We start from the raw sequence: 27727 nt of genomic DNA, 5'->3' as shown, positions 1-27727 counted from the left end.
CTAAGCCGATTAGCTGCTAATTTCCTCTATTGATTTCTCTCCGGGCACCAGCAGTTGGGTCATGTCATGGAAAGGCTGCCTTGGGATGGGCACCGTCAGCRGCTCTGCGTTGCTGCAATGCCTCAGCCCAAATTGCACCAGGGTGTGCAAAATAATGTATTTTTTTTTCCTAGGGCCTGAGTGCCTGCAGCTCCCTCTTCATAAAGGCGAATGGGCAGGGGGAAATGAGGGGCTGCTGGATGTGCTGGGGACACGGGGGCTCGCGGGGCCGGGAGTCTTTGAGCAACTGCTTGGTTATTCATCCCCACCACAATTTTTCCAGTCTGGCTTAACTCCAGTGTCAACCTCGCTCAGAGCAGGGGCTTGGCGACCGGTCCCGCTGGACTATCCCGGGGCAGGAAGAAGCACACCCTCCCTCCCACCGCCGCCCTGTACCTCCGTGCCCCGGTCCTGCCCGCGGTGGGCAGCGCTGCCCCCCCCCCACCCCGGGCGGCGGCCGCCACCGCGGTGCTCGGCGCTGCACAGCCCGCCGGCGCCGCCCCCTCATGAATATTCCAATAAGGGGGAGAGGAGGGGGAGGCGGGGGCGGGSCTTGCTATGCTAATCGCAGCTGCTGATCGCTGACGCGCCATCACACCACGCGCCGCCGCGCCCGCCGATTGGCCAGGGGCGACCTGGTCTCATTGACAACAAACCGCGGGGGGCGCGCGCGCCGCCGCCGTAGCGGCGGCTGGAGCTGCGGGCAGGTGGGGGCGGGGCCGGGGCCGGCCGGTCGGGGCGGCCCAAGATGGCGCGGGGTCGGCGGCGCTCGCCGGGAGCCCRGGCTTGAGCGGCGGCGGTGTTGGCGGTTCGGGTTCATGCCCCGGCGCGCCCGGCCGGGGCGGGCCCGCGCGCGATGGAGAGCGGCGAGCTGGGCGCGGAGAACATGGAGGCGCTGACTGAGCTGGGCGACGAGCTCACCCTGGGTGACATCGACGGTGAGGGCCGGCAGGGACCGTTGGGGAGCCGGTGAAGGGGGGGAGGGGCGGCGCCGCCGACACGCGTGGGAGCTCCCCCGGCCCTGCGGCGAGGCGGCGAGCCGCGGCCGGCGGCGGCGACGCGCGTGGGGGTGCGTGTGGGCCTGCTACGAGGGGCAGAGCCGCGTGGGGGGCGGAGGGGAGGGGAGGGAGCTCGCCTGGCCTTCGTTTGGGGCTGCCCACGCGTGGAGCTGGGAGGGGGGCGCGAGTGGGGCCGGCCCGGCTCCGTGGCGGCGGCGTCCCGGGGCTTCGCCTCGGTCCTGTTCGGCGGGCGCTGCCCYGGCGCGCGCGACCGAGACCGAGTCACCCGGGGGGGTGGCGGCGGGGCGTCGCGGTGATGGGCGCGGGCGTGAAAAGCGGCGCGGCGCGGAGCGGCGGTGGCGGCCCGAGGGGCCACCTGTCGGAGTGCCCGCAGCGTGGCCCGGGGCCGAAAAAAGGCTGCCTGCCTTCCGTTTCCTTCTCCCTCCCGAGTCCATCCAGCACTTGCTYGGGTTTTTTTTATTATTATTATTTTTATTTATTTATTTTTCCCATTGGTTCCTTCAAAGTTTTTTCCAAATAATGGATAGAACTGGGGCTGCCGCTTGCTCTTTTTCGAGGAGCTTGTTCTGCATCTTTTTTTCTAAAAACAGAACAGATGTATCTGTTAAATTTCACTTTTGTTCCATATGTCATCATAAATTGCTTTAATGTTTATGCCAGAACTCAGATGAAGGAAATCTGTTTTCCACTGAGGTACAAAGCTTCAATGAAATACGTTATTAATTTTTTTCACGGACAGCTCTTGGAAACCTGTTTAAAAAAAACATAGTTGGACTAATTGATGCAGACTGAAAACTAAAACAGGTCTTTGGCAGAAATAAGAAAGTTCACTAATCCAACCTGCTTTTCTGAATATCTTTTTTTTTGGCTTTGCTTAACAGTTATCCTAAGCAGAGCTCTACTTTGAGGGGCACGTGTGTGTCTAAAGCATCATTGCTTGATAGTTGGAAAACAGAACTCAACTGATGCTTTTAAGTTTGATCGCAGTTGATTTGCGGTGTAGTCGTGGGCAGTTGGTAGCCATTGGTGGCCATTTGTTTGCTTTGTGATATGTAAGCATATGTCTTTATTTTATGAAATGTGAGGGGCTTAATTATCACTAGTAAAGTTCATGATGCAAATTAAAGATGGTGTTTATTTTTGTCTAAGTTCAAAATAACATCTTCTAAGGGTCTGCATGGAAGCTGAGGCAAACTGTAATGAGCTTTGAGCCAGGTTTTCTGAGTTGATGGTGTTTTCTTAGTGAAATGTGGCTCAGAAATGAGTAACACGGAAAGGTGAAGGTCTTCTGCCTTACTCAGAGTGGAGTGGATTTGCATGGAGTGAGAAGATAAAGTAGAATCCTGCTTTCTGGTGTTTTGACATGACCTCATCTAGGGATTTAAAATTCTGCAAGGGCTTTAATTTGCTTTTTTTTTTTAACTTTAGATTCCTGCTTTTTGTATGCTGCCTAAATCTCAACAATCCTCCTAATTCTGAGTTTGAATGATTCTTACGGCTTGCTATACAGCTTCTTATTTTAAGTTTGGACTTTAAAGAARTTAAAGGATGAATCACACTGGTTACGTGAATGGCACTGACTGCTCTAGGATGTTAGTTCTTTGTAAAGTCAGGTTCCTAGATAGGGTGCAAAATCAGTCCAGAGTCTCAAGTGGGTGAGCACAGCTTTTGGTCAGAAGTTCCAGTAACTGAACAGTATAATATAATCTAAGTCTGCATCATATCCAAGTATAACTTCTTTCCCAAACTTTGTAGTACTGCAGTCTGACTGTTATATATGACCATGGAAACATCACTGGTGGGAAAACACCTTTGAGAACCAGATTATCTTTGATGTAATCTTGGTATTTTCTTACCTTACGAAGTTTAATTTGATCATGGTGAAAAAATACATTTCAGTTGTAGTGGGTTTTGTTTTGTTTTTTAAGTTCATGTCAAAGTATCTTTTCGGCTCTGTCTGTAACTGGATCTGCTACTGTTGAGCTTTTCTGAAGAGCAGCCTGTATGCACAAATGCCTAGCAACCTTCTGGGAGCGTGGTGTGTGCAGTACGTAGCTGTACTTAAGCTGTAGCTGGAGCACTGTGCCTTCCTGTGAGGAGCTTGGGCACTGGTCTAAAAGAAGGAGTCATAAGTGGACTGACTTTCACCATATCTTGTCGACGTTTTGTAGCTCCGGATTTGCTTAGAATTGTTTTTTTGCAGCAGCATCTTCTTGTTCCTCTTTAGTGGCTGAGAGTCCTTCATCACAGAGGGTGCAGATAATCTGAAAATGATGGGTTTATCACCGAATGCCTGAGGGCTATCCTCCAAAAGCACACAAGTGTTCTAATAGTTTGTTTATGTTTACTCTGTTCTTTGCATTGGCAAAGGGATATTCATAGAGAGAGAGAGACAGATTGGATTTTTGCTGTTTCTACAGCTTTTAATTTTCTTTGTGTTGGTACTAGGGAAAGCTCTTGGACACTCTCAGAAAGTGTTTCTGATCTCTGGTAGTCTAACTTTTGAAAGTTCAYCTATAGGCTTTTTGCATTTAGCTAGTCTTTGATAAAGATGGGATTTAACTTGTTAGAAAAAGAGTGTTTTTTTAAGAAGATACTAAGTCAGCTGTGTTAAACAAGATGCTCTTTAAAACACAGTGCTTGTAATTTAGCTCCTTCACTGGCATTTGCTCTTCTAGAATAAATCTTGTTTAATTTTTCTTGCTACTTGCGGTAGTGGCATCTAATAAATATTTCAGATGGTTGAAAGCTTGATAAGGTACATTGTTGTTAGCATTCATAAGTTGATAATGTTGAGGGTTTAGGATGGCCTTAGTTGCAGTAAGTTTGTGGGTGAGAATCTGCTGTAACTTTGACTAGCTTAACATCTGTTTTAGATATTATTCAGAAGTGTTAATCTTTAAACAGTCCTACTTGCTTTAGTAAAGTTTTGTGAAAGCTTACTGAGGTATTGCATAAAAATTTTTCATCCGTCTTGTTACATGCTGAAACAAGGGGCTGATCAGGCAGGTCTCTGAGAATAGCTGGTGGTTGTTGGAGAGAACTAGGTTTCTTGCAGGCAAAGCAATGTCAACTTATTTTCAGGTTATAAATAGGTCATGAGGACAAATTCCCTCCCAAACTTCTGGCTCTATCAGACTTGATTCCTTAAGAATAAAGGGAAAAGTAAAGAAGAATAATATGATAAGACGTTTGTTAAAGGAGCAAGAAGGTTGGATGAAGATTGCTCTGCTCTCCCTGGAGAGCTATTCAAATTAATTGGATAATGTGTGGGTGGCATTTTGGAGAAGCATAGTGCAGTGTAAAGGATAAATATTAAGAACACTCTTATTGTTGGAACACTTTCCGGTGAAACATCTACTGGAGAGTTTACTTCCTCATAGTCCAGTTTTAAATCTTATAGGGAATATCCATTGTATTTGTTGCAATCTGGTGGATGGAAAAGATGCTGGTAAAATGGTCCATTTGCCACATTTTTCCTGTAAATYGTCAATTTGCTTTCTACTTTTTACTTTCTAACTTGTAACTTGTTATTTAATTATTTAATTATAATTTCTAGAAAAACAAGAGGACTTTAAGAAACCTATGGAAGAGCCTGTGTAGAGTGATCAGATCCTGGAGTGGGGAGCAATATCTGATACCTCGTGCAGACTAGGGGAGCATGTGTACACAGAGACCGGGGGAAGCATTCAGGTTGCTTAAGGTGTACAACTGGATTAAATTGGATTAAAGGGAGGAAAGAGAAAGCTTCAGTTAGGAATAATGATCTCCTAGTTGTGGAATTTTCCTCTCTGAGGGACAATTACAGCTTTGTGGTGGAAGCCTCTTGAAATGGGTCTGATAAAATCTGAGGGAAGGTGGGATAGAGAAACTGTGCAATGATTACAGGCAAGGGATAAATAACAGACAATCTATTTCTAATAAAAATGCTTTTTGATGACTAAAAAATGCATAGATTTTTCCTGCTAAAACTCTATAGAAGTGTGGTTTCCTTTTATTTCTTTGTTCCATACTTTCCTGCAACCTTAAAAGTAAAACGAATGAAAAAACCACCCCCCCTAACCTCCACTAAGTTAAGGTGAATTCTTATCCCCATTTCTCTATTTTCCATTGCCTCTCCATTTTCTATGCCTCCCTAAAACTTACGTGGAAGAAGAGCTAGTAGTGGCATTGTGCAGCTGCTTGCTTTCTTCCTTCTGCAAGTATTAAGACTGGAAGAGTGGTTGACCTAATTTATAATATTTTTAATAAACTGGAGATGGCTTTAAATTCTAGTCTTTGCTTGAATCCTGTAGTCTTAGAAAATATTGTAGCAGAATTCTGCTTTTCACTCTGAATAGTAGCAACRGTGCCCCACTACTGAACGCTTTTTTGATTTCTCGCTGGAGATACTAGTGTAGTATTTTCTCTTTAAGTCTTGGAACACCCAGAATTCCCTCCTGGGCATGCACACCATTTGAGTCTATTGCAGGTGGAAAACTATTGGGAATAAAATAACCTTTAATTTTCTTTCTTTCTTTCCCCAGAAATGCTGCAGTTTGTCAGTAACCAGGCAGGGGACTTTCCAGACTTGTTTTCAGATCATCTATGTGGTACCTTCCAAGGTAGCAGTGGCAGTACCAGCAATGGGACTTTGGACCCTCAGTTGCAGAGGTCATACAGCCAGGTGCAGCTACAGTCCTTTCCACCCCCTGCTGCCTCTCCCCAGCTCCAGAGTGTTCAAGTCAAAGTGCCTCAGTCAACACCCCCTGCCCCTCAACGGTCTGCACCGCTCCTTCAGCCCCGTCCCCAGCTTCAGCAGCAGACGGTGATGATTACACCAACATTCAGCTCTGCTCCCCAGACCAGGATTATCCAGCAACCAGTAATATACCAGAACGCAGCTACGAGTTTTCAAGGTAGGGTTTGGGGTAGGTGGGAGGCTCAGAATATGAATGTGTGTATTGTACCTACTGTGGAGGGCCTGGATATTCAAATTCTAAAAGTATCCTTGGCCATGACAAGTCCAAAGATCTCTCTTGCGATTTTGTCTGTGGGGAGTTCCCTCTCCTGCGTGACATGGCTTTGAAGTTGAGTTCTTTCCTTCAAGTTCAGTGCGCATTGAAAAAAACTTTCATGAATTCTCTTCTTGCTATCCTTTGTTATAACCTTCTCTCCTATGGCTCTTTGGAGACTTGGGGAAAAGTATGTCTTAAAAAGCAACTGTCAGCATCCCTGTCCTCCTGCTGGTGGGTGTAATGGGCAAATCTAGTCTTGAAACTTCAGCCTGTCCCRTGTGGCGGTCTGGAATAAAGGCATATTTCAAATACTGAAGTCCAAAGTGTAACACTGCTAGTGAGCAGAGAGACTTGCAGGTGACTGGATCTTCCTTTGTATTTATGAATATAAATTGTTCTGATTCTCTTTGGATGGGTGTCGATTCTTTATGTGACGATAGGATCCTAGGGTCAGCCAAGAACAGTAGTAGTAAAGTGCTGGTTAGATATGCTTTGTAATGTAACTGAAGTAATGTGAGTCCTGTGCTATTAGACCCAGAGGTTTTTGACCTTATTTTCTCTTAACTGATCCTCTACGCATTCTGGAAAGTTGCTATTCTAGATGCAGTGTCCTTTTGCAGGAGACATCAAAGGAGTTGGAATCTTACCAACTTGTGGGATGTGTTAGATGAATGCTGCCTACTGAGAAGCTCTGGGCAGAGGAAGGCTGGTAGGGTTTATGGGCTGCAGGACAGAGCCCTATGGGGTTTTTTGGACTGTTCCTCACATATTCTCTGCTTTTCAGTTCTTCAGCCTCAAGTTCAGAGCCTGGTGACATCCTCTCAGGTTCAGCCAGTTACCATCCAGCAGCAAGTGCAGACTGTACAGGCCCAGAGAGTGTTAACACAGGCTGCCAATGGCACCATCCAGACGTTAACACCAGCCACGGTTCAGACGGTAGCTGCCCCACAGGTCCAGCAAGTTCCAGTAAGTAAAAATGTGGAGTGATACAGATAAAAGGTTATGCCAAGCACTTAGGTGTGGTTGGGAGGGCTCTGTAGTGAGGAGAGAGATCTAGCAGCAGAAGAAACAGCTGTTGCAGGCCTGGTCTCCTGATTTGTCCAGAGAAAGGTGGTGTTAGAGTTGTAGGGCAATGTATTCCTTGCAGTATTGCTTTAGCACATGAGTTTTTAGGTGAGAGGTGTTTATAGTCATTCTGTACTCCAGAAGCATTTTGCTTTGTGTAAGCCAGGCATGAGAGTCCCTGTTGTGAGTAGTGGTGTGATTTTGAATAGTGGCAGCATTCAGAAACTTTTTTTTGACTAAATAGAACAGTTACGTAATAAAATTGAGCTTAAAATATTCTTATTATTTGATGTTGTCAGATGTGTTGTCAGGTTGTTTTTTTTTTTTTTTTTCTTCCTACCTCTTTGTGAGTCTACTGCTTATTCCATGAGCGACTGCTGATATGGGAATGTTTTCTTCAAATGCTTCTACCACAATTTCGTGGGTTCTTTTGCTGCTGCAGTGTCATACAATTTTCTTTGAAAACACATGTGTAATGGTGAATATCTTATTTCTTTGTATTATATAAAGATGTTTATGATTAGGGGACACTCATGAAAATAGCATAATACAATTGAACTGGAGTGACATCTGTAGTGTTCTGCGTGTGGGAGTAACCAAGGTAGTTGGACAAAAAAGAGCATGCTGTATTATGGCAAAATAACTTACTATTGATGCTCACCTGCGTGAAGCTTGTGTTACTGATTCTTTCAGTTAAACCAGAGGAAAATAACTATCACTGGTTCTCAGTGGGAGGCAGTGTAACCAAACTAGGCTGTTCTTCCATGTTAGACTCAGCCTGTTAATGTAGGGAGCTAATAGTAGGTGTAATTGGAGAGTGGGAAGGAGATTCTTCCATCAATTATTTTGTGTTTTTACGTATTATTTTACTTCTGGTCACTGATATGAAAATTAGTGACCTTGTGGTTCCTCTGATCTGTCTTTCCAACTCTGTTCAGACAGTGGTCATTGTGAGTTTGCATTGGAGTCCAGCGTGGTAAAGGAAAAAATCCAGGCAGTGAAGGAAAAAATGACTGGTCTTACCTTTTTGCTATCCACTGAGATATAAAGTTACAATTCTTTGATCACTTACTTTTAACTACTGAGATCAACAGAGAAACATGTACCTACCCTTCCCTTCATCTGTAACTTTTTTGATCTAGGTTCTGGTCCAGCCACAGATCATAAAAACAGACTCCCTTGTCTTGACAACTCTGAAGGCGGATGGTAATCCTGTTATGGCTGCTGTTCAGAATCCAGCACTCACAGCACTCACTGCTCCTATTCAGACCACAGCTCTCCAGGTACCGGTATGAATTTTCCTTTTGCTTCCTCACCAGTGTTTCTTCCTCTTAATACAAGGAAGCGATTTGGGAGTTAGTATTCTTCAGTGATGCAAATGGGAGGAGTTTTGAGTGCTGCTCTAAACATGCCCAAAGTGAGTAATGCCGTGCTTTTGCCAAGGCTAAACACACAAATTGTATGTTTTTGGCAGCCTCCCATGGCCAGCCAGCAAAGACCAAGGGCATGTCTATGTTTACCTTTTTCTACTATTACAAGGAGAGGAATATGACCTAAGAATTCCATGCATTTTTTAACCTCTATTGAACAAGAACATACGTAAAACAGAAAGCTAACCAGCTCGGAATAGCTGTGGAACTATTTTTGCCTGCTCAGGAGCAGTATGTTGAATGTAAAAACTAACCAGACTACTCTTCAGAGGGAGGAGGATTCACTATAATCATTGGAGAGGTCAGCTGTGCATCAAGGCCTTAACTTGTTATCAACTCAAGGAGAAATTTGTTCCCCCAGAGATGCTTTTATTACAATCTGGTGTGTTCTGAAAGGATATCTCTGTTCAAACATTTATTCCTAAAGAAAAACTTACTAGTGTGGCCTTCAGGGTTTATGTTTGTTTTTGGTTTTTATGGTATAGTAGATTTTTTATACTTGTTAGCAGCTAGACTAAAATCTTCAATTTATCTACTGTTTTTGGGTGATGGTTTCACATGGAGGTGAGGCTTAAGTGGTTGTGTCTGTTTAGCAGATACACAATCCACGAGGCTTTTTGTACTTGATGAAATTTTGTGGAAATTGGACATAGATGGAGGTTGTAAATCACTTTATAAAGTTCCAATTTGAAACTAARTATATTTCTACTATCCCTCTTAGACTATTTTTTCCTGTCCTATCTGACATTCTTGCTTCCTGTTCAGAGGTAGTGTTGCCTGTGGCTGGTTTGATGAATTTGTATTTGCCCATGTCAACAATGGCTTTGGAGACTTGTGGTAGAAGCATTCTAGGATCTAGGARGATCCTCTTCCATTTCTCTGGCAGATAAACATAACATGGTATTGGTATTGGATCTCCCCAAGAGTGTTGGGGAGATACTCCTGGAGAAAAAGATCTCTTTTTACTCCACAATGACTGATGTGGGGGATAATGTGGCAGATTCTTCCTGTGCTGCTGTACCAGTGCTCCTGCCAGCCAGGGAACATACGAGGAAACTGTCATATCTTTTTCATTTTTCAGCTGTACAGACTTTTCCTGTATCTGCTTCTGTTTACTTCTTCTGCTCTTAACATTGTAAATTGTAATTAAACTACTTGATTGCTAGGAACACTTGTTATGTATGATCTTTCTAGACCCTGGTTGGGAGCAATGGGACCATTCTGACCACAATGCCAGTGATGATGGGACAAGAAAAGGTGCCTATCAAACAAGTTCCTGGGGGTGTTAAGCAACCGGAGCTGCCTAAAGAAGGAGAGAGGAGAACAACGCACAACATCATTGAAAAGCGTTATCGGTCATCTATAAATGACAAGATCATTGAGCTGAAGGATCTGGTCATGGGGACAGATGCCAAGGTAAAGCTCTGGAATGAGAGRAGATTTAGTGTCATAAATACTTGTGTCCTCAGGTGCTTGTTGCTCTACCAAATGATGCAGTTGGACAGTATTAATGATTGGAAGTATATTTACACATATTGGGAGAAGACTGAGGAATACCAGTGAGATGGAAATGATTGTATTCACTGAGTGCTAACCTTAATGTTCATTTAATTATGCTAGTGATACTGTTTCTTCAAAATAAGAACAAAAGCATAAAGTCTAACTCTACGTTAGACTTAAGTAAGTCTTCGAAGCAGAGTATCAGAAGCGTGTGTTTTGGTAACTCTGGCCAAATCAAAGCTTGTATAATTTTCATTTCCTGGTAACTGCAGTAGGGAGGCAAATTCTTTGCTTCAGCTGCTAGTGTCCTGTTAAAAAATCCTTGCACAGAGCTTTCCAGTTTGATTCCCTTAAGTCTTGAGTTGTAAAAACTCCTGTTTACTGAAATATTCAAAATTTTTTTTGCAGCACGTGTGGGTCAAGTTCAGAATTGTGCTGTTACTTTAGATCACTCTGGCAGAGCAATAGTACTTCTTGATGTGTGTGTGTGTGTGTGTGCGCGCGCGCGTGCATGTCTCCTAAGCATGTGCATTAATGATGTCACCTCCTATTGCTGGGTGGAGTTAGAAGCTTAGGATTTAAAAGTAGGTAGCATGTAGTGTTTTCATAGTACTTTGTGTTTACAAGCCRAAGCTGCAGCCTCTGCAGGTAGCAGATACTTTCATGGGGTTGGAAAAGGGGCTGAAGCAGTGACAGAACTGATTACCTCAGAATTATACAGTGAAACACGTCCTAAAAAAAGAAGCACTTTGTTTCAAAACTGTTACTTTCAAACTACTGTTCAAAGTTGAAATCTAGACATGAACTTCATTGTAACTTGGGCGTTAATTTGTTTGTGTTGTACTGTTTTTGTCAGATCTTTRAAAGACCGCAGACACAGTGGTTCAACACCTATTGTCTGGTCCTTGTGCGTCTTTCAAAGTGTATGTTGYTGCTAGAGTGTGGCCCTGCCATTAGTTTTGTTGCTGCTGTGTGATTCTTTAAACCCTTTTCTTTGTATTCTCCACATRACACTTGAAGTGGGGGTTGTGGTGTTCTTTGTATAAACTGCTTTCTGTATGTGTTAATTCCTGCAGATGCACAAATCTGGAGTCTTGAGAAAAGCCATTGATTACATTAAATACCTACAGCAGGCCAACCATAAATTGAGACAGGAGAACATGGTTCTGAAATTGGCTAACCAAAAGAACAGTAAGTTGTGGGGACTGTGCAGGAGGGAGGTAGTCAATACGAACGTACGCTGCCTCTTGTAGTTTCTTACCATGGACAGAGACAGATACCTGCAAATTGCATTGATATGCCCAGTGTTCTTGCAAGTGACAGAGCCAATCTGAGCAAGATTGGCACAATGTAGGAATGAGAAATATTCATCTAATGCGTTTTCTGATTTTTTGCAGAGCTTTTGAAGGGCATTGACCTAAGCAGTCTGGTTGACAATGATGCAGACCTGAAGATAGATGACTTCAACCAGAACGTTCTACTGATGTCTCCCCCRGCCTCTGACTCGGGATCTCAGGCTGGCTTTTCTCCTTATTCCATTGATTCAGAGCCAGGAAGTCCACTCCTTGATGATGCAAAGGTATCTGTGACTTGAATTGTCARATTAAAGGCATTTTCTTSAGGGATACATAATGGCCAGAGTTTSAATCCTCCTAACTTTCAACAACAGAGCCAGCAGACCTCTGGCAAGTAGAGCTTTAGGAATCAGAAGATTTGTATGGATGAGGAAGGTGCTTGGGAGAAAGAGGCTTTTTCAAAAGATGAAGACTACTTCCTGAGCTGTAAGGTCTCAGTCATACATTATCTTTTAGAGGAACAGCACTTAGACTTCAATGCATGTAGATTCTGTGTGAATTCATAGTGAATATCTGTGATCCAAAAAGTCTGTGGCTTTCAGGGTGGTGTATGTTCTGTGAATAAAGTAGGAGAACTGGAAAAAGGATGATGACATCAGGTGTGGGTAATGTGGGTAAGTAGTCACAGTACTAGAAAGCTGTTAACTGTCTTCAGCTGACAGGTTCATTTTGTAGGTATCACAGGAGAAGTGAGTCTTGCAGGAGATTTTCAGAAGAGTAAGTGTAGTGCAAGTTAATCCTGGCCTAAAACAGGATTCTAGGGAATGTTGACTGAAGTCTCTGAGAGCAGAAGGAAGGTGAGGACACCTAGAATACTCCAGCCTCATCTTAATGAGCTAAGGAAAGCTTCACTGGAGTTCTTGCTGATCTTAAAATCAAATTTTAAAACTTATTTTCCTCCTTCACCACCCCATCCCTTTGCATAAACATTTTTTGTTTTACAGATTAAGCAGTTTTTTTTTCTTCTTGTTCTTCTCTCCACTCCTAATTCTTTGAAGGTTAAAGATGAACCTGACTCTCCTCCTGTGGCCCTTGGTATGGTGGATCGCTCTCGAATACTTCTCTGTGCTCTTACGTTCCTTTGCCTCTCCTTCAATCCTCTAACATCCCTTCTGGATGCCCGAGGAACCCCGGAGTCTGACAGCCTCGTGCGCCATGGCTCTGGCAGGAACGTACTGACCATTGAGTCAGGTAACAAATTAGAACAGTTCAGAGTATGAGGGGACTGGACCATGGGAAGTGGCCCRGCTTGCGTGTTCTCACTGAAAAGCTTCTCCACTTGACTGCTGCAGGTCACATTGCTGGGCTAAATGGACTGTTGATGTGATCCAGTAGGGCATTTCTTGTGTTCAGAGAGTTGTAAGACCTTTGTTTAATGTTTGGGGAGGGGTGGTAACCACAGAGCTGTGTGTGGAGGAGAGCTAGCAGTGGATGCTGTGGCATGGTTACAGTTTATATCCACATTCAGCATTCTTCTTGAACAAAACCAGACATTGCTTAATGTGGTAAGCTAGAAAGGTCACCTGCTTGTAGCCTGGCAACCTAGACTTTCAGAATGGATCCTTGAAAGCTAGTTCAGAATGAGGTATTTTTCTGTCCTTGCTGATCTTTCTCAGGCACATTTCTGTAAAGCTTACTTATTTGTTTTGAAGGTAACTTCCTGATTTTTATCTTATTAATGAAGTAATGTGTGAAAAGTTACTATAGAAACACTGTTGCTATGGGATCTTGAAACAGGTGTAAAATGCTTGTTCTTTCTGTAAGATGTATAGTTTAGAGTTCAGTCAAGAATGGGGATTATGTAAGCATGTTGTCATTTCCCTAACTGATAAATGCTCTTGTTCAGAGTTGCTTTGTGAAATTATGTAAAATTAATTAATGCTGGAAAATGGGCATTGGGGTATTTAATTCTCATAGGTGTATCTGATGATTTTCTTTTAAAAAAAATCAGAATGCAAAACATTCAAAGTGTTGACTTAGGTTTTATAAATGGATTTTGGAAAAAAAAASTATCCGAACTTTTATTGTAGTTGGGAATGTTGTGGCTTTTTGATACACACATTTTCTGGTTAAAATGCAGTCGTTCCATAAGTTGGTATTGTGACAAATGTAGCAATACATCCTTGTGGGTCTGGGTGGGCTTGTTGCTCATCTTGTTGCCCATCTTGTTGCCAGTTTTTCAACATCCAGATTAATTTTAAAATTTTAACTTTCCTCTGATTTGTTCCCTTGCAGATGCAGGTAGCTGGTTTGGTTGGATGATGCCCACACTGATTTTGTGGTTAGTGAATGGAGTGATTGTCCTGAGTGTGTTCATAAAGCTCCTTGTGCATGGAGAGCCAGTGACCCGATTGCACTCGAGATCGTCTGTGACGTTCTGGAGGCATCGCAAGCAAGCTGACCTTGATTTGGCACGGGTAGAGTTGACTGTGTTATATCAAAAACATCATCTAGGAGGGGGGGAGGGTGTATGGATAAACGTGGCCTAAAACAACTGTGGATTGGCACTTGCAAGAGCATAGTGTTTCTAGAGTTAATTATCCTGTGTGATTTCAGAAGAGAATTTAGTGATAGTTTGTCTTGAGCAGATCACTGGTCCTCCTTCAGCCTGAGCTGATGAGGCACAGGCATCAGTGTTGGAAGACACACCTGATTTCTGCCTTGTGCCTTGCTGCTGCATCTTGTGATAATCTTTGGAAGCAAGGTCTTGGTTTCTGAACCTTGGTTTTCAGAATTTGGCCTCTGTGATTGCTGACAGTCAGTAATGTGAATGAGGGTATGCTGTTTTTTTATTTTCATTTTTGCCTGTTTCAATGCAGGCTTGTCCCAGTTGTAGCTCAATGGATGTTACTGACTGGCTGCCTATCACAGATTATAGGCCTCTACTGGTATGGCACCCTAGGTGATGAAGTGTATGTTTGAGCACTGCAGTCTCCTGTCCTCCAGTGTATTGCGAGTCTTCCCCAGTGTTGACTTTTGACCCTGAAACATCTATTTTTTTTTTGAGAAAGCAGGAAACTGCTTTTATCTAGTGCCTCTGTGTCTCCCAGATGTCATAGTCATTACAGGAACAGGGCCGTATGTAGGCTGAGATGTAGAGGGCCAGGTCTGGAGACAAGGTAAACTGGCTTCATGCTCAATTTGATTATGTTGACTTGCCTCTGCTAAAGATCTTGTCCTAGCTTATACATCATCAGTTTGTCTTGTGATGAGGAGATCCCAAAATGTCTTCAGTGCTTAGCCATGGGGATTGGTGTGACTAGTGAGTAGGTATGGGGGTATATTGAGGAAGTTTGCAGTTCTTCTGCCTGCCTTACTTGCATTTGGAGACTAAGGAAAGTGTTTTTATAGGCTGTCAGTGAAGTACCATCAGTCTCTTCTTGATRTTTGACCTTTTGTCATGTTTGCAGGGGGATTTTGCTGCAGCTGCATCAAAYCTGCAGACTTGCCTGTCGGTTCTAGGCCGAGCACTGCCAGCTTCCCGCCTGGACTTGGCCTGCAGCCTGTCCTGGAATGTGATCCGTTACAGCCTGCAGAAGCTGGCACTGGTGCGATGGCTGCTGAAGAGGACGTCTCACCAGTGGCGGGCAAGGGAGGCTGCTGTAGGCTTCGAGGATGAGGCCAAAACCAGTGCTCGGGATGCAGCTTTGGCATATCACAAGCTCCATCAGCTCCACATAACAGGTAAGAACAGAGATGGGAAACCTGTTCTATTCATTTTGCCAAATAAGGAGGCTCAGAGCTAATCCTGTGGGGATACAGTGGGAGCACCACAGCCTCTCTTCCTTTGACGACTAGCTGTTGCAAGCTAAGTAGGCTAATTTCAGAAGCCARTTACTAAAACCAAACAGCTTCATATGGTGAAAGGGCTCTGTAAGAATGGCAGTGCCTGAAGTTGCATGTTGAGCCTGTAGAGGTGGCTTGGAGTCTTTCCCAAGCAGCAGTTTTTTTCAATCCAGTTATTTCTCACTGRCATTTAAGGGCTTGTTTGATTCCCATCACTTAGGAGTGTGATGTGGAAGCAGAGTCCAGCATTAAGTTTTGGAAGAACTTAAATTTCTAAAGCTATGTAAAGCACAGATTGCCTGTGGGTAATGATATACTCTAAAAGCCTGCACATATGCACATGTACTAAATRAGTGCTTGAAAGATCCTTATGATCAGTTTCTGCTGGTTCCTTAACAACCAATTTGCAATTGTAATAGGCCACAAATATATTTGAAATCCAAGCTAAACTTCYTTCTGCCTAATCCTGTTGAATTAATTGTAGTTGTGCCACCGTGGATAACAAGAAAACATTCRTATTAGTAATGTTATCTGCACAGATGCCTGTACAGGTGTGGACTGTAAAGAGGTTCAGTTATGTGGCAGAGGTGAATATAGTGAGCCAAGGTTTGCAGATGTTGTTACAACTGTTAGTTGTACAGGTCTGTCTTGCAGGAGCAAAGCGGTGAATGCCAGCCTTGGTATCAGTGGAGGCAAGTTTGTTTTAGTTGCTCTATTGCCTGAGTACAGAGTAGGCATATGGCATTACAAACTTCTCATGTCACAAGGTTCTTATTTGCCTGTTYTGGATAGCATCTCTACAAATAACTTACTCAGTAGTGGGTGGGTACCACTGTGTGAAAGGTTAACTCTTCTCCTTTCCCTTCTTGTGTAGGTAAACTTCCCTCYAGCTCAGCTTACTCAGGTTTGCATATGGCCCTGTGTGCCGTGAATCTGGCTGAGTGTGCAGAAGAAAAGATCCCACCCAGCACAATGGCAGAAATCCACCTGACAGCTGCAGTTGGCTTGAAAACTCGCTGTGGAGGCAAGCTTGGCTTCCTAGCGGTGAGTAAGTTAGTGTGCTCCACCATCATGCATTCAAGCACTGCTCTAGGGAGGCCTGCAAGCTGGCATTGCTCTGTGCATCTCCTTGTACTACCRCTATGATATGATCTATAATGAGCTTTGTCCTTGTGTTCTTTGTTTCTCTTTCCCTGTGGATTGTTCTCAGTCTTAGTCTCTCCTTTCTCTAGAGTTACTTCTTAAGCCAAGCTCAAAGCTTATGTAGCTCAGAGCGGAGTGCCATTCCTGACTCATTGCGTTGGCTGTGTCACCCACTGGGACAGAAATTTTTTGTGGAGCGCAGCTGGACAGTAAAATCTGCTACAAAGGAGAGTCTGTACTGCACCCAAAGGAATCCYGGTAAGAACTAGTTTGAATATGTGACCTCCCAGCACTTTGGGCCTGGGACTCTCTCTGTCCATCCACGAAGGGTTGTCTGAGAGCATTCTGTTGTGCACAACAGTTGTCTTCCCCAGTAGGAACCTGCTTGTTGTCTAAGCAGTTGAGGGGAGGGGCTGTGGAACAGAAATGTCTTCTCAGATTCTGTGGAAGCTGCCTCCCCCTGTGTACATTGTACTGACTTTACATGTCATCCCACTTRCATTCTGTTCCAGCATATAAAAACGTATTTGTAGCACTGAATGTCTAAGGAATGACTTTGGGGTGACCAGGGTTTGTCATCTTTAGAACAGTGTCATAGCCATACTGTTGAGTGACTGAAATGTTACAGAGGTGTTTGGCCGAAGGTCACAGGTTTAAATGGCTAATAATGTGTGGAGTGGTGGTGAAAAGGCCCAAKAACTTAGTTGTCTTAAATCTTTGCCATAATTTCTCAAGAATGTCCCTATGCTGCTCTTCCTCTTGCCCCTTAAAATTTGACTCTTCCAGCTGCCCTTGGATATATCAGGAGGTGGCTAGCATTGTGTCTAAGTGGTTTGTTCTTTCGCCCTAGCGGATCCCATTGCACAGGTTCATCAGGCRTTTTGTGAGAACCTGCTAGAGAGAGCTGTGGATTCACTTGTGAAACCTCAGGCTGGAAAGGAAATACTGGGACAAGAGGAGGAGGAACCATGGTAAGTTYCTGTGCTGTGGCTGGGGACTGCGATAGGTCTCTGAACAGCCTCTGAATCATTTAATCCGTTAATCATACGCTGAGTACCCTGAGGCAAATTGAGTGGTTAGTCTTTAATCAGGACTTGAAATTATGATGTAACTCTGACTGCTGTAGTTTTAGAAGAGTGAGCTCAGCCTCTTCATATTAAAACCTATGAGGTCAAAGGTGAAATTTTGACTGTTGCCTGATGAGATAGGGATTTCTCATTTCGGCTTGCATGCTGCTGATTGATTCCTACACTAGATGGTGCTTTTTCTACTGACAGTTTAAAAGTTCAGTAACACTAAAATTAGCATGCATCTACTGTGTTTTAAATGACCAGAACATATGTCCAAGACTCAGAGTGTTAAAGTCCAGCTTGTTAGAGAGAATGATCCAGCTGGCTCCCTACATTATGCATGATAATGTTTCTGTAACCGAATAAAGCACCACATTTACCATCAGTGAAAAATTAAACTGAGTGGATTTGGCTCAAATTGTCATTAGTCTCTGTCAGCACTGTGAGCAAAAAAAAAGGGGGTTGGTTTGGGGGAATCAGAGCAACTTTTTATACCAACCCACATCCTGTTTCTAACTGATCTCTGGATAATGCTGGTGCCCAACAAGTGCTATGTAAATATATGAACAGTTCTGTAATGTTTGTATCCCCCAAAAGTATGAGCAGAAGCCTCAAATGGGGAAGATGGTCTAGTTTCTCTGCCTGCATATGAAAAACAGTATATGTTTAGTTTTAATTTCAATCTCGCATCTACTTTCCAGCATAGTTGTGGAGAATGAACAGCAATTCAGTCTAATTGCTTAGACGATATAGATGTGTGTGATCAGATGCTGCTGTTGATGATGAGGGAAGGTAGCAGGGTTTGTGTAAGTGAGGCTGATTGTCAGTTGAGTRTTAGTATACTTACAGAAGTTTTGTTTCTTAGTTGGCAGGAGTAGCTCTATTAATACAGCAAGCTTTCACCCTCCCACCAGAGGAAGGAGCTCGAGATCCTTCTCTATAATTTCCTATCCAAGGAAATTAGATCTTTACTACATATGCTACTTTCTCTGATTAATGCTGTGACTCTTTAGTAGTCACTTGGAAAAATGTAGTTCAGCCTCTTGGAGGCAGTGATTGAAAATAAGYGTGTAATGAACTTGTTACATGTCATGTCTGTCAGCAGATTCAAGATGCTAGAGGGGATGCTGGCAGCTTCTGTTTAGTATTTGGCACTTAGTCAGCAGTGCACATTTTACAGTGTAGATTCTTTCACTTTAAATATGTATTATGTGCCTTCAGCTGCTTCTTTGTGCTCAGCCTAGTCCTTCCATGACAGTGGTACCACCTCTGGTTTTTAGAGATGTAAGGCAGTATAGTCTGTTTCCCTACCCCTTAACAACAGGCAAATATCTGTGATATAAAGCTCACAGTAAATTCCAGCATCTCTGTAGCTGAGGTGAGAGTTCTGAGGTTGACTCCAATCCTGAACTGTTACCTTTCCATGCAGGGAGATTTGATGATACTCCTTATTGAATTGGTCTGTGTTCTTCCACTCTCAGGCAGGTCTCTTCAGTGTTTTATCACAACACTGTTGGACTACAGAGCTTGAACTTTCTGCCCCCGCCTGCTGGCTTAAAGGGTCAACATTGTTTAAATAATGCATTGTAACTGGTTAGCAATGCCTTTMGGCTTTGATATCTCCTGCTTGACAGCATAGTAAAGGTCTGCCTTGCTTCTTGTTTCAGTGAATTCTCCGGTGCAATGGAGTATCTGAAATTGCTCAACTCTTTCTTGGACTCGATGGGAAGTGGAGCCCCGCCTTTTGCCAGTAGTTCTGTACTCAAGTCAGCCATGGGTAAGTCTGGCAGAGCAGAAGCTCTCCCAGCTGTAGGAAATACTGCTGAGAGATGTTCCCTCTCTGTACAATCTTTCAACCTTTCAAACTCCAGGCATGGCAGAAACACAGCCCTTGCTGGGGTGAGATACGGGTATTGAGCAGCACATCACAACATGGTACARCAGCTCAGGCTGGAAGGGAATGGTTAAGGAGGCTCTTAAATTTAGCTATGTATGGTAACACAGTCTGCTTAGGTGGAGTTGCAGTTGTTTGTATTACCAGTTACGATGAGCGCTTTGGACATGTTCCAAGCAGCACACCATACCCTGACCGAGCTTAGGCCTGATGATGTGTAATGAGGGAAAAGTTGTAGCATATAAACAAGCAGAGTAGCACTGCAGTTGCAGTACAAGAAGACCTTTCTGCTGACCAGAGATGTTTAATAATGGTCTACTGGCCCAGATACATGTTGACCTCACTTTTACAGGAGCTGCCATGTGCATCCTCCATCTCCAGAACTTTCAGCCCTCCGGCCCCTGTTSTGGACTAGTTTTGGACATAAACTGGGAGGCACTTACCATGGTCCCTTGGAGCATATTTAGTGGGAGAGCAAGAACTGTAGACTCCCTCTGAGCTGTGCACTCAGTTAGCCTTGTCTGGTAGCCAGTTGCTGGAATACTCATTTTGCTTGGTGTTGGTACAAACAGCACCTAGCCTCCCAGTGAACTATCCCTGGCGCTCTTAAGAACAGGACAAATTAATCTGTGCCTAAAATGCATAGAGCAAGCACAAAAGGGAAGCTAGATATCTTTTCTCTAGGGCTTGTATTTTGGRGTAAAGGGTCAGTATTGCCATGAAATTTAAAAGCAGGTCAGAGTAGCAGAGCCTATGTCCTTTGGCACTTTGTAGACTCCAGGAAGCTTTTGAGGGAATATGAAATAATGAAGAAAATGATACCAGGGACCCGATGAACTCTTTACTAGTTTGATGATGTTCAGTGCTGAAGCACAGTATATACTGCTGGAATTTTTACTGCAGAGTGGGGCGTGGAGAAGTGTGGGAAGAAAGGCAAGAAATTTCTAGATTAGTAGATGGGGTGAATTCTGGTTAGGTTCTTGTGGACAAGATACAGATTTAATATCTGAAACTGTGCTTGCTGCCAGGTGTAGGGTGTTTGCTTGCTGCCAAGGTACTTAGCCGTGTTTCTTCAGTGTGTTTTAGCATTCACCTAGACATCTGCGTTCCCATGAGATCAGCTTGGTTTGCATGCTTGCTTCAGCTCATTAGTGTTGATCTTGGTGGAAGGCACTGGCTAAGGCATACACCACCTACCCATTTCTCCGAGCGGGAATTAGCTTGGTGTTCTCTCCTTGGTTGCAACTTACAGTTCTATTTTCATAGGCCCAGACATGGTGTGCAGATGGTGGTCAGCAGCAGTTGCTATGGCAATCGGTTGGCTCAGAGGGGACGATGCGGCTGTGAGGTTGCATTTCGGAGAAGTGGAGCGCATGCCGAAGGCCCTGGAGATGTCAGAGTGCGTAGTCACCTTACTACCTTCAAACTCCTGTTCCTTCTAGCCAGGAGTGGCTGTTCCTTTAATCCCTGTCCTGTGGCTGCTCTTGTCTGTGCTATGGAGTCACAAGCCAATTATACCAGTGTTGTTTGTTGCAATAGCATGATGTGTAAACATGCCAAACAGCTGATGTGTAGGTCAGGGCTTGCAGGCTCATGTTAGAGCTTCAGATTGGAAGAGTATATACGGAACAGAATTGTTTCTTTATTGATGCTTTATTTTCATTTTAATCCTGCCTTCCCCCAATCAGATGACAAAACTTGCATGTACACACTGATGAAAAGGCTGATGTCACTATCTTGATTCTCCCTTTACAGTTTCTGAGCCAGTTTCCTTTCATTTCTCTGTAGCTTGTGTTGGTGAGTAACAACTTCATCTTTTTCTGTTTTTAGGAAGTTACAATCTCCCTGATCTTAAAGCTGGAAGGGTGAAAGCTGATGCTAATCACTGCTTGAGCTCAGTTCCTGGGGCTGCCCTGTGGCCACATAGCATAGTACTGCTTAAAAGCAGTGCTCTGTTTCTCTTTCAGGAATGCTCTAGTGAAAGCCACCTTCTATGTGTGTAAAGCCATGCAGGCCTCACTGTCTGGGAAGGCAGATGGACAGCAGAGCTCCCTGAGTCACTGCGAGAGGGCCAGCAGCCACTTATGGAACAGCCTTAACATGACCAGTGGTGTCTCCAGTGCCATCCTCAACAATGTAAGGGATAAGTCACGGGGTACTATGTGATGGTGGTGTTAGTTCTGAAGTTGGTTTTGCCACAGGTGTGTCACTCCCCTGTTGTTTCTTCATTCTCCATTCATCCTGTGTCTGATGGCAGTAGGGGAGAAAATTCTTCCCTTTCCTTACAAAGGACATTGAACTTCTTCCATCTCTGGTGTATGGAGAAAGATTCCTGCAAGTACCCCATTCTTTCCTAAACATGGTCTCAGCTGGCTGAGACCTGGTCCTGCCAGTATCTGTCACCCCTTCTGTGGTTCTTTGACCACTTCTGATTTGGCTCATGGAAAACTTCCATCTCTGCCCTGTCAGTGAAGTTGTCGACATGTGTAAAACATGGTCCTAGTTAAGCCAAACCTGCTCTGTTTCAGGTAGCACTTGAGCATTTGAATCTTCTGCTACAGAGGTGGGACTATGCTGCGCTATTCCTGCGTTTGTGCCTTGCTTGTCTCTTTTCCTTCCAGGATTACCTAAAGCTGGCGCCCCCCTGCATGGCGTATGGGGGACAGTTCTGGTCCCTTCTGCTGCTCATGGGTGGCAACTGTAGTGCATTGTAGTTGCATTGCATGTTCTGGCAGTAATTGTGCAATGTTTCTGCAGTGCAGTACAGAGGCACTCTCCATTTCTACAGCACGGATAGAATCTCTTAAGAACAACTAGAGTAACAAACTACTGGGTGGCAGYAACCCAGTAGATGGGGAAAAGGGATTTAAGTAGAAAGTGTGGGTTGTGTCAAGACTGTCTTTCCCCTTCCCCTTTTCTGCAGATAGCGAGGATCTCTTTACCTTGTAACTGCTGTTTTTGGCTAATTATTATTAGCCATTTAGACAGGCCCTTGTAGAAGACTAGGRCATTGCGAGGGGGATAGGGTTCAGCTTTGTAGACACATTGTCTGTACCCAAGGAATAGCTGCTCCATCCTTTGGGCTGGACTTGTTGATATAAGGCCACAGAGATGCTTCTCAGACAAAAGGATTCATCACGGTTCCTGCTTTAATAAGTACATTATGGTGAAGGTGGTTCTGTTCYGAGGGCTGGGGAGTGCTTTTGGGCAGATAGAAGGCAAACAGTCTGTTACTCAACTGATCTGTTGTCGTGTGTGTGTGTGTGTCTGGGGCCTGACTCCTTACAGATGATCCAGCTGCTGGCCTGTGACTTGCTGCTCTCCCTCCGCACCAGCCTGTGGCAGAAGCAGGCRAGCACCAGTCAGAGCTTGGGTGAGACCTACCATGCCTCAGCCTCTGAGCTCACGGGCTTCCAGCGTGACCTTGGCAGCTTGCGCAAACTGGCACATGGCTTCAGGCCTGCTTACCGCAAGGTAATAATATCTCTTCTTTCTTCTCATTTTCTTCTTCATCCCTGAGAAGAAGCATGAGTTGAGTTTAGCTAGCCCTTTGCAGACTTGCAGTGCAATGACAGGGCATAGAACCTTAAGATGTATGTGGGCTTGAGTGGTCCAGGTGCCTGGGACAGTATTTTCTGATTCTAGCAGCCTCCAACTGTCTCTTGGTAGGTGAGTGGAGGAGGCTCTCTTCCCTCTGTGTGCAACCAACAGAAATCCAGTGCATCTGGGGAGATGTCTGCCTTAGTTGCTACCTAGAAGATATGAGCAGTARACGTGTACTGCAAAGAATATCATAGCATCTGGCCTCTTAACCTGGCTTCAGGCTGTGGATCAGTTCTCTGAGAGACTGGTGGGAGGAAACCTCAGTCAGTATCCCTGATGCTTTTGCTCTGTTGGTAGCTGCGGGASTGGAGTCCTCAATGTTCTCTTTCCCCTGTAGACAAAACGCAAGATATGTTTTCTGGAAAACAGTCCCATACTGTTCAGTGATCAGAAGGGATGGGGCAAAAACCTTATGTATGTATTCGTGCTCATCTTGCTCAGGATGAGGTCCTTGGGAGTATTGTGAAGGGCTTTTTTGGAGAAGCCTCACCTCAGAGGGTTGTAGTAAGCTACTTAGCAAGGRAGTCTTGCTAAAAGCTATGTTTTTCTCCCCACTGGTGTTCCCTGCCTGTTGGCAATGACTGGTTTTATTTTTAGCTTTTATTTTTATTTTATTCTGACTAGCTTTAAACCTCTGTAAAGGAAATTTAACTTTAATACCTTTAACAAGGGAATTGCCTTGGCATTTGGGCTTCAAAGTTTGATTCTGTTGCTGGTAGTATTAGACTAGSAGTTTTGAATGAGTCAGTTGGCTAGGCCAAAGTTTAGGAATTTGCTCTTCTATTTTCTACCCTTTTCCGTGCTGACTTTTCCTCTCCTTTCTCAGGCCACTAGCAGTTATATGGTAGAAGCTTTTATCCTATTTACAATTTCCCTGACTTGCAAATTTTCTAGAGGCAGGTGGGAAGACGAGGAGGAGTGTAGAAGTGGGTTTTTGTTCTCAAGATGTCAGCACTGTGCTCTTAAAATGCTGTTGCTGAGGGACGGCCTCAGTTTAGCTGCAGGATCATTCCAGTGTGAGTTTGTTACTGCCTCTCCTGTCTTCCCTCCCAGGTTTTCCTCCATGAGGCCACTGTGCGTCTGATGGCAGGTGCCAGCCCYACCCGCACCCACCAGCTACTGGAACACAGCTTGAGGCGACGCACACCCCAGAGCAGCAAGCAAGGTCAGCCCCTGTGCCTGAATAGCACCACCTCACTGCATGTAGGGCTGGGCTTCCTGCTGTGATGGGACAGTGGCCCACTTGGGCAAGCAGCAGGCTGCAGTCAGCCATGGCCACAGGATGTTGTGGGGGCTGTAGCTGCAGCTCTAGCTCTTGTAGGTGCTTCTGCTGTGCTAGATGCAGGCTAACAGGAGCCGCCAGSCCTGGAAAGGAGGTATCAGCAGACAAGTTGGAAAATGTTTGCATGTATGTGCCGGCACACAGAAAACATCTCCATGAACAGTTCAGAGCAGTAAATACAAAGTAAATATAAAGCCAGAAGATGGGAATCTTGAAGGGGAGGGTCAAGAGACGTGATGCTGATTATAAAATCCCTTTAGGATTTAATAAAACAGATCTGTGTTTCAGTACTGGGATGAGCCCTGTAAAGCAACTTTAGAAAGGAAAATGAAAGGACCATTTCTGTAGAAGCAGCAATCACCCAGAGCAGTTCTGGAGTCCCTGCCTGACTGCAGCTCAAACTGTTCCACCTTAGTTGGTTAAATTAATTGCTTTGCAGTTTGCAGGGTACCCCTGTCTCTCTGCACAGCTGAGAGACACTGAGTCCTTGCTTCTGCTTTGCCAGACAAAGATGCCTGTTAACTGCCAGTTAAGGTCCTGTTAGGACCTGCATTGAGGGGTTCTGTAAAGCATGTGGTAGCTTCAATATAAGTTTTCTCTCTTCTTTTTGTGCTTAGGTGAACTGGACACACTGCCAGGCCAGAGGGAGCGAGCTACAGCTATCCTGTTGGCCTGCCGCCACCTCCCTCTCTCCTTCCTCTCCTCACCTGGCCAGCGAGCAGTCCTGCTGGCTGAGGCTGCACGCACACTCGAGAAAGTGGGAGACAAGCGCTCATGCAATGACTGTCAGCAGATGATTGTCAAGCTCAGTGGGGGCACAGCCATTGCTGCCTCCTAACACCAGTGCGGGGCTGTGTTGCACAAAGGCAGCCTTGTGAACCATCATCCCGGACCTCCCCTCTTGAATTTAAAAAGGAAAAAAAAAAAAGAAAAAAAAAGTAGCTTAGGTCTGTGCCAGTGGGATCGCTGTGGGGTGGGAGGGAGGGTTTTTTAACTTGTCCCAGGTTTAGCTTTATTAGCCCCCTTGCTTGCTCTCAGGCACTACACCAGGAATCTGTCTAGTTACAGTTTTGTGACTGTGCTAGGGGCTGTCAGAAAGCACTGCCCCTATGTGGACGTGCTGAGCCCTGCTAGGAGGAGAAGCCTGCAAGCCCGTGCATAGGAAAGCGGAACATCCTATGCCTGTCCTCAGGGGCATCATCTTCCCTTCCCAAATGCCTCTGCAGATAGGAACCTTTTGGGAGGATAGAAGACCTGCTCAAACCTTGCCCTGAGGCATTACTGGGGTATGAGGCCATTCTCAACCTGCAGGCTGCCCCAAGACAGAGGGAAGGCACCAACTTTGTGTGCATCAGGAGACTTTTTTTTCACTGAAACCCTCTAGACCCTACTTTACAGAGGTGCTCTGGGAGTATTGCTTGGGGCCAGTCCTGCCTGGCAAATTTCTCTACAGTTTTTATACAGTTTTTTTATAGGAATGTTTGTGGCTTTACAAAATGTAGGGAGCAATGGAGCAGATTTTGTCTCCACTTCATGCATCTTCCTGTGAACAGAGCTGCCTCCTGCCATTTCTGAGAGAGATTGGGTTTGTAGCAGTCTACAAGCAGAGCGTACATGCAGGGCTGTTTGTGTTAGAAAATCTGTGAGGTCCTGGTCATTTGGTGTTGGATGGTGGCAGAGGTGGATGTGCAGAGCCATGCCCTCTGTGGAGGGTGAAGGCTTCTGTGGTGCCTTTCTGTTAGTGCAGATTGAACTTCTTTTAGAAACATTTTTTTTCATTATATTCCTGGTTCCAGAACTTACTTTCATGTCTTTCTCCCTTCCTTTTTCAAGTGCTTGACAGATCTCACACACTCAGCAGGCTGAGCACCTGCAGGGACTGGAAGGCACTGGCTCAGGGCAGAAGTCTCCCTGCTCCATTACCATTGCCCTTCAGAGCAGTCTGGCTCACAGATGTTGAATCATGGGACTTTCAAAAGAGGGGGAGGAGATTGGGGACAGGGTGGGGATAGTTTGCCCTTTTTTCCTTGCCTTTCTGTTGCATCTGTCCAAAGATGTGCAAAATGATTGTCCCTGTCACACATGCAAGTAGGGAAAACAGCTTTTGGTGCGTGTACATTGCCACTTYTCTCCATGCATAACCTGCCTGTGCTCCATGTGGATAACTGGAAGCACACAGGTACTGACAGCAGCCTGTCCTGAGCGGGAGTATGCAGCATGACTCCTTCCTGCAAAATCAGAACTCAGGCTGTTCTGGAAGATGCTTCTATGTTTATCCAGCTTTTGCAGAGGGACATGAGAGTTTGAGCTGCTTTAAAAAGCAGAGGAAAAAAGATGGGCTTGTCTTGCTTTTAGCATCTTGGGAGGGTGATTTCATGTGCTGCAGTAGTTGAACRCATGTAATACTGGTCATAGAGCTGCCTGACTTCAACAAGATGGAAACTGGCTAGGAGAAATATGACTCCCCCAGTGAGCCTATGTTATAGCTAGGACCAAAATCAAGGGGACCGGAGTGCTTCTTCCCACTGTTACTTAGGGACTCTCTGGTGGACTCCCAGCAGTGATCGTTGGCAGCCYGTGCTGCTTACCCCTGCTGGGAGGTGTAGAGGTAAGAATCTCCTCTGCTTCCCAGTGTCAGAAGTCAAAGGAAAGGTTTTAGGGAGGGTTGTTGGTTTTGTGTATCTTAAATCACTGTACGGGATACTCTCTTTCAGATGACAGSGGCTACTTCTGCTTTGAGTGCATGTCTCAAGCTTGCTAATTGCTGATTGGCATAAGAACAGCTGTTGTTTTTTGAGGGCTTTAATTGCCCATTACTGAGTTTCTTGGCTATCAGTGATGTTTGTGGCGTGACTCATATCCTACCTTTTCTCTCTTAAGTAGCTATTGCCCTGTCTCTAAGCCTTGGGTCTCTTAGTCTCCAAGGTTGTGGTTTTACCCAGCTACAGAAGTGATTTACCTGCAACACCCTCCTGAGTAATCTCACATCTCCCTGATGGTGTGCAGTGTGTTGGAAGCTTTTGCTTTCATAACAGAGGGGAGCAAGGTTTGGAGGAGATGGAGATTCTCAGCCTTCCCTTGTCATTTTAAAGGTGAACAGAGTCCTAGGAGAAGGGCTGCAGGGAATACCAGCTGGAAAAGGGCTTGGGAAGCTGTTGAACTGAAACACCGATAGCTAATGTCATGAGCCAGTGAGGGTCTTAGCACTGCTGGCATTTCTCTCCCCTCCAGGGCAATGGATTTTTTTCCTTTCCTACACTGTTCATAAATTTGCTGCCCATCTGTCCCTACAATTTTTTATATATATATGTGTGTGTGTGTGTATATATACTGTAACTTTTTTGTTTGAGGGTGGGAGGAAATTGTTTTATGGATTATGTGAAGAGAGTCTATTTATCCAAATGGAATTAAAGGTAGGAATGCTTTGTGATAAAAGGTGCAACTGGTGGTGGGAAAGTTTCCAGGGGAACATATCTGCCGTCTGAAAACCCTGTTCCAGGGCTTGTGAGCATCTGTTATCTAATAAAGGTGAACATCACCACCA

General features: G+C 44.8%; 1 protein-coding gene across 2 annotated transcripts; it reads left to right on the top strand.

Moving 5' to 3' along the window:
• The first annotated feature begins 739 nt into the window (after positions 1–739).
• SREBF2 (sterol regulatory element binding transcription factor 2) lies at positions 740–27727 on the top strand. Of its 2 annotated transcripts, none has more exons than XM_085323597.1 (19): positions 740–977; positions 5585–5956; positions 6840–7021; positions 8263–8403; positions 9745–9966; positions 11127–11241; positions 11448–11629; positions 12404–12596; positions 13641–13822; positions 14816–15089; positions 16066–16235; positions 16424–16592; positions 17185–17305; positions 19072–19181; positions 20565–20697; positions 21266–21434; positions 22587–22772; positions 23955–24066; positions 24801–27727. In XM_085323597.1, exons 1-19 carry the CDS (start codon positions 896–898, stop codon positions 25019–25021), a joined length of 3336 nt encoding a protein of 1111 aa, XP_085179723.1. In that variant the 5' UTR covers positions 740–895; the 3' UTR covers positions 25022–27727. The 2 variants fall into 2 exon arrangements, with proteins under 2 accessions (XP_085179723.1, XP_085179722.1); XM_085323596.1 differs by having other exon boundaries at positions 8263–8409.

Source organism: Rhea americana, unplaced genomic scaffold (genome assembly GCF_003343005.1).
Source record: "Rhea americana isolate MKP2758 unplaced genomic scaffold, rheAme1 scaffold_85, whole genome shotgun sequence".
Taxonomy (NCBI): Eukaryota; Metazoa; Chordata; class Aves; order Rheiformes; family Rheidae; genus Rhea; species Rhea americana.
This window is presented reverse-complemented; position numbering and strand designations above follow the sequence as displayed.